At 56.1% G+C, this 6,811-nt stretch overlaps 1 protein-coding gene across 1 annotated transcript in view; it reads left to right on the top strand.

Annotated features, from left to right (window-relative positions):
- Nucleotides 1-347: 347 nt before the first annotated feature.
- TG (thyroglobulin) overlaps nt 348-6,811 on the top strand; it is a 149,598-nt gene continuing 143,134 nt past the window's right edge. Inside the window, exons 1-5 of the mRNA XM_049633747.1 lie at nt 348-609; nt 1,833-1,941; nt 3,083-3,180; nt 4,246-4,449; nt 5,177-5,336. Coding sequence (XP_049489704.1) covers nt 486-609; nt 1,833-1,941; nt 3,083-3,180; nt 4,246-4,449; nt 5,177-5,336 — 695 coding nt within the window. The 5' untranslated portion in view covers nt 348-485. The remainder of the gene's footprint in view (nt 610-1,832; nt 1,942-3,082; nt 3,181-4,245; nt 4,450-5,176; nt 5,337-6,811) is intronic.

Genomic DNA, 6,811 nt, shown 5'->3' with positions numbered 1-6,811 from the left:
AGGGAGGAAAGGGAGGGAGGAAGGAAGGGAGGGAGGAAAGGAAAGAGAGGGAGGAAGGAAGGGAGGAAAGGGAGGGAGGAAAGGGAGGGAGGGAGGCAAGGGAGGGAGGAAAGGGAGGGAGGGAGGAAGGAAGGAAGGAAAGGAAGGAAGGAAAGAAAGACAGGAAGAAGAGAGGGAGGGAGGGAAGAAGAAAGGATGGAGAGAGGAAGGGAGGAAGGGAGGAAAGGGAGGGAGGAAGGAAAGAAGGGAGGAAAAGGAGGCGAAGGAAGGAAAGGAAGAAGGGAGGGAGGGAAGGAAAGAGATGGAGGAAGGAAGGGAGGAAAGGGAGGGAGGGAGGGAGGAAGGAAGGAAGGGAGCGAAGAAGAAAGGAGGGAGAGAGGAAGGAAGAAGGAGAGGAAAGAAGGGAGAGATAGAGGAAATGCTTTGTTCCCGGGAGGCCTGAGCCTGTGGCCCACAAAACCATAGAACTTTGTTCACCTGCAAAGATGAAGTTCAAAGTCACCCCACTAGGTTCTGCTTCACAGAGCCTCAACGAGATTCCCGTCCCCCACTGGCCACACGAGTGTCCTCGGAGGGAGCAGACGCAGGTGGAGGAACCCCTTGTGACAGGTAGAGAAAACACAGCTTCCCTGAGTGCCCGTGGGGGTGGGGGTGGCGGTGCCAGAGGGGCTCTATAAAGGCTCCCTGGCCAGAGCCTAGGGCGGGCAGTGGCTTGTTCGCCTTCGTCCCCGGACGGGCCCACAGAAATGGTCCTGGCCCCGTGGGTCCTCAGTCTGCTGGGCTCAGCCTGCTTGGTGTCGGCCAACATCTTTGGTGAGTTGCGGGTTCAAGGCCACGGAGCAGAGGGTCTGGAGGGAGCTCTGGGGTCACAGCCCCGACGCCCGCCAGGCTCTGCCCCTGCGCCTGGGAACATTTGTGATCTCGTTTAGTCCCCACGTGTCCTGCGGACGGTTTTCCGATGAAGAGACAGTGATTTTGAGAGTCGGACTAAGTTACCTTGAGGGCACGGAGCCAGCGATTGGTGGGAGAGGAGGTGGGAAATCAGATCTTCCCAATTCAGTTTGAGCTCAGCCCACCCGATCCTGTTAGTGAGTTTTGGCGTTGATACCTGGTTTTATTCCCTTGGTCTTGGGCCGAGGTCATCCACGTGAGGCGTTTGAGAAGTCATCGGCAGGTAGTGAAGAAAAACCACAGCAAACCAAAAACCACATCCACCTGTGCAGCGAAATAGAGGCGGTGAAATAGTGAGCAGAGGTTGGCCACTTGCTGTGGGACTTTGGATAAGTGTCAGCTTCCCTTCTCTCTTTGCAAAAGGAAGACAGGGACACTAACCTCCCGACCCGGTCGTGATCTCCAAGTGCGAGCCTGCATGTCACATGCGTTCTCAAAGGACGCCTGACCCATGGGGGTTGCTGATTAATTTGCATTCCTGACCCGGGCCAGGAGAGGCTCTGCCCACAGGGAACCGCTTGATAAATTCAAGAACACCATCTTTCTGGCGCTCGGACGCCGTGGCTCGGGGGAACGCGGTGTCTGAGGGTTGGCTTTGAACCCTTCTCTTTGCAGCTGTGTGACCTCGAGCAGGTGGCTTTCACAGTGTTAGTGCCACGTGGGGAAGCTGCAGGTATCACCAGCCCAGGGGAGGCTGAGGGTTAAATGAGCTAAAGTCCTACTTGGAAACGTGTGAATCGCGAACTTGGAAACAACATTGCGAGTCAGAACGTAATTAGTGCTGATGACGCCAGGAGAGCACCTGTGCTGCAGGGACCCCCATCTTTGCTACTGGAATCCCATCCACCCCCCTCCTTGATGAGCTGCTTCCCTTTTCCCAGAATACCAGGTGGACGCCCAGCCTCTACGTCCCTGCGAGCTGCAGAGGGAGAGGGCGTTTCTGAAGCGAGCAGACTATGTTCCTCAGTGCACAGAAGACGGCAGCTACCAGTAAGGCTGCCCCAGCCCTGTGCACTCCTGGGGCCCCCAAGAGACCTTAAGGCCCTGCACTGAGCCCTCACCAGCCCCCCTCCCCCCCACCCCCCTGAAACGTGACAGGTGGCCACTGTCAGGTGGGTGGGCCCCGCCTCTAGGTTCAGTTCCCCCAGGCTAATGGACTGGATAATATGACCCAGAGCGTCCCGGTCCCTGTTTCATCCCAGCCAGGGCCAAGAACTTCTCTTCTTTTCCTGCCCAAACTTTCAGCCCGTTTCCTTTTTTTTTTTTACATTTTTTTAAATGTTTATTTATTTTTGAGAGAGAGGGGAAGTAGGGGCAGAGAGAGAGGGAGACGCAGAATCCGAAGCAGGCTCCAGGCTCTGAGCTGTCCGCACAGAGCCTGATGCGGGGCTCGAACCCACAACCTCAGAGATCATGACATGAGCTGAAGTCGGATGCTCAACTGGTTGAGCCACCCAGGTGCCCCAGCCCATTTGCTGTAATGAAAGGTGGGGGGGGGGGCGGAGTGATTTCTGCTTTGGCGCCTCTTCCCCGCATGTGCTCTTGAGAAGTCAGAGCTGGAGCCAGAGCTCCTCTCTGGAAGGGGATTTGGGCTGCCCTAATGTGAACTCGCATCCAGGACCCTGTCCCTGTAGAGTGGAGTGGTAATCTGAGCAGTCCCCCTCCCCCCCCAGAATGCACGGGGATCCTTCATGCGGGCTTGGATGTTCACTTTCCCTGCTATTGTGGTCACGCTGGACTCGGGGAGTCTGTGGACTGTGTTCTGGGGACCCCCCTCCCCCAGGAAGCATCCCCACCTCCCTTCATTTCCTGTGCGTTCTCAGCACTCTTCCCCCCTCGCAAGAGCACAGAGACCCTCTGCTCCGCTCCCCGCTTGGGCCTCTGGGAAGGGTGGAGGGGCACAGGAGGTGCGGGAAGGCTCACCTTCGCCAGCCCTGTTTATGTCGCCGTAACATCGTGGCCGGAGCCGAAGCGGGACCCTTGACCGACGGAGCTAGGCCAGGTGCCCCAGGTTCTCCCTAATTTAATTGAATTAAAACTTGACAGAAGGGAAAGGGAGAAGGAAGGGAAGCCGGGTTGTGGCTTTGGGGCCCAGTAACTCTGCGTGTGGTGTCTCTCTCCCCGCCCGCAGGACAGTCCAGTGCGAGGGTGACGGCGGCTCCTGCTGGTGCGTGGGCGCCGATGGCAAGGAGGTGCCTGGAAGCAGGCAGCCCGGGCGGCCGGTGGCCTGTAAGTGCGTGAGGCGCCGTCCGAGGGAACGGGGGTCTCCCTCTGGCTGCTGGATGTTCCTCTTCCAGTTAGGCTGGGGGTCCCGCACCCGAGGCCCTACTTCCTGCAGGGCTGCAGTGAGAATGCAGTGGGACAGTCGGTCAGCTACTGAGCTCAGGGGACACTGGGGGCCCCTGGAAGCGGGATTAAGCCATATACACCTGGTGTTTCTCACATCAGGTGCGTCTCAAACTTGAGACTTCGGTGAACTCTTCACTGTTAAAATAATCATTATCGCGAATACTGGAAGACACGCAGCCCTCCCCGCCCTCGCCCCCATAAAGCATGTCAGGGCTAAGCCTAAAACAAAGTTCACTTCAAGCTGGTCATCTTGAAATGCGTGATTGAGCCCGGAACCAAAGGTCTCCTTTAAGGAGGAAAGCTCCGTTTTGGGTGCTGGTTGTTTGCTGCCAGCCTTGCGGGCTTGGGGGTTGGGGGGGGGGGGCAGGCTGGCTCCCCAGCGCTGTCGGGCTGAATGACCCTGGCCGGGTCCCCTACCCTCGCTGAGCTGGGGTTCCTCGTCTGTGACAGGAACGTAGGCTCCACCTCACCGGATTTAAAGCATGTGTAAAACACTGGGCACACAGTAGGGATTCAGCGGGGGTGGTGATGGTCAAGGTCACTAATCCACATGCACACGGACACCGAGGAAGGCAGTTGTGTCTCAACCCTGGAGGTGAGAAGGGAGGCCGGGGGTGCTGCAGGGACTCCCGGGCCCACACAGCGAAGGAGTGGGCAGGGCCGTGGGATGCCAGCAGCCAGCCCACAGTGCATTCGCCCCTCCCCTCTGCAGCGCCCGGGCTGTGGGGTGTCTGGTTGACTGACAGGGCCCCGTGGAGCCCCCCACCCCTTCACTTGGCCCACAGGCTGCTGGGAGAAATCCAGGGATAAAGTTGGACAGTCGGAGCGCTGGGCCTGAGCCGGCTGCCTTCTCTGAGGATCCCTGGGTTGTTGTGGGTGGGAAGGATGCGTCCCCGTGTCCAGGGAGGGAGCCCGAAGCCCTGACCCTGCTCTGTGCACCCTCAGGTCTGTCCTTCTGCCAGCTGCAGAGGCAGCAGATCCTGCTGAGAGGCTGTGTTAACAGCACGGCCACATCCTACCTCCCTCAGTGTCAGGATTCGGGGGAGTACGCGCCCGTGCAGTGTGACCCGTGGCGGGGACAGTGCTGGTGCGTGGATGCAGAAGGGATGGAGGTGTACGGGACCCGCCAGCCGGGGAGGCCCACGCGATGTAAGTGTCAGGGGCCCCAGCGTTGCACACGTGCCCAGCGCGTCCAGCTTTCCACACGTAACCGTGACTTTGCCGGGCCTCCCGGCCAGAAGGCAGAGGACCTGGGCCTCAGTACAGAAAATGGGAGCATTTTAGGAAGGCTGTACCCTGCTCATATTTCCACGCATGTGGTATGAACGTGCGCGTCCGGGCTGCAGAAGTGAATGTGCCTCCTTGTCCCTAAGAATACATTTATTTATTTATTAAAAATGTTTTTATTTTATTTTTGAGTGAGAGAGAGAGAGAGAGAGAGAGAGAGACAGAGTGTGAGTAGGGGAGGGGCAGAGAGAGGGAGACACCGAATCCGAAGCAGGCTCCAGACTCTGAGCTGTCAGCACAGAGCCCGACGTGGGGCTCGAACCCATGAACGCGAGATCACGACCTGAGCCGAAGTCGGACGCCCAACCGACTGAGTCACCCAGACGCCCCTATTTATTTATTTTTTAATATCTATTTTTGGGAAAGACGGGGACAGGGTAGCACGAGAGGGGGAGGGGCAGAGAGAGCGGGAGACACCGAACCCGAAGCAGGCTCCGGGCTCTGAGCTGTCAGCACAGAGCCCAATGTAGGGCTCGAACCTGGGAGCCGTGAGACCATGACCTGAGTCGAAATCGGACGCTTAACCGACTGAGCCACCCAGGCGCCCCTCATACCTAAGAATTTAAAATTTTTCCTCTGAAATGCATAGGCCCCAGGAGCTGCGAGATAAGAAACCGCCGTCTCCTCCACAGGGTGGGAGACAGGTCACCCCCTCAGTGCTCTCCGGATGGGCTCTTCCTGCCGGTCCAATGCAAGTTTGTCAACACCACAGACATGATGATCTTCGACCTGGTTCATAGCTACAACAGGTAAGGGGAGCCGGCCTCTGGGGGGAGGCCCACCCCGGGCCATCTCTTCCTGTCCCCTGCCAAAGCTCATGCGCGTGCGGGCTGTCACATGCACAGGCTGCTGGGGACCTCTGAAAGACGACAGTATTTTTAAGGAGGCAAGTGGGCAACAGCCGTTCAAATTAGAAATACGTGGACGCTCCCGCCCAGGCAGCCCAGGGAAATAAAAAGACCCCAGGGTGAAGACATATGTACTGGATGTCTTCTGCCTTGTTTTTCACTGTAGCGGAAAACTGGGGACAAAGTGACGGAGAAACCCAGGGTGGAGAGCTGCATACATGTGCACCCCCCAGAAACACGTATGCAGCCGTTACACAGAACGCACTGGAACTATACCAGTTGATTTGGACGGGATGCTGCCGCACGTATTATGATAATATGGTAAAAGGTACTAGGCGCTTGTGTGATTTTCCCTTTAGAAAACAAGTAAGCAAACATCCTCTTATGTGCCTTTACGATGACCCAACAGCCCTAGTGTCTGTCCAGGACTGGCTGAGCACAGAGGACAGTATGAATCCACACTCGCTGGGGTGGTTACCACGGCCATCGGCCGGGTCAGGTTGCTGCGGAGAAGCAGGAGGAGGGAGAAGGGACTTGGCAGAAAAGGAAAAAAAGAAAGATGTCACTGTGGCAAGCATGGGTATGACCGTATTTATACAGTTTTGTAAATGGTGTGTATATAGGCACCTGTTAAATAAGTTTAAATTTTTTTCATGTTTATTTTTGAGAGAGAGAGAGAAAAAGAGACCGAGTGTGAGTGGGGGAGGGGCAGATAGAGAGGGAGACACAGAATCTGAAGCAGGATCCAGGCTCTGAGTTGTCAGCCCAGAGCCCGCTACGGGGCTCGAACCGGGAGATCCTGACCTGAGCCGAAGTTGGACGCTTAACCGAGGGAGCCACCCAGGCGCCCTGACCTGTAGATAAGTTTAAGGATTTAAATAGCAAACGTAAAAAGGGAGATACAGGATAGATCTTGGCCCAAATATTCGGATAGTTTCTCGTTATTCAAGATGGCTGCTTTATCACTGTATGAGGACGGCACAGACCTGCAGACATGATTGAAACGTCCTAAATAAAAGCAGTAAGCATATTAGGCTGTGAAAACTGCTGGGAATTCTCCGAGAGAACCTGAGCCTCGATGTGGCTGGCTTCCAAAACAGCCCGTTTCTTTCCTTCTGCAAGAGAGAGGATCCCCAGGGGCTGTGCTGGGAGGGGTCACAGGCTAGGGGCCTGTGCACAGGGACTGTCCATAGAGAAGTCTTATTTGAACTGCATATTATTTTAAAAACTGGAACATTTCAAGTTAACTCCATGGAGTTTCTGCTTGTGGAGGTAAAAATAGTTGAACATCAGCAATTTTGTATGTTTCACCTAATACATAAAATCTGAATTCCTGAATCCTCCTGTGACACCAAGAAGCTGGCCTTGAACTGTTC

This window comes from Panthera uncia, chromosome F2 (genome assembly GCF_023721935.1).
Source record: "Panthera uncia isolate 11264 chromosome F2, Puncia_PCG_1.0, whole genome shotgun sequence".
Taxonomy (NCBI): Eukaryota; Metazoa; Chordata; class Mammalia; order Carnivora; family Felidae; genus Panthera; species Panthera uncia.
The sequence above is the reverse complement of the archived record's forward strand: the minus strand, read 5'-3'. Positions and strand labels throughout refer to the sequence as shown.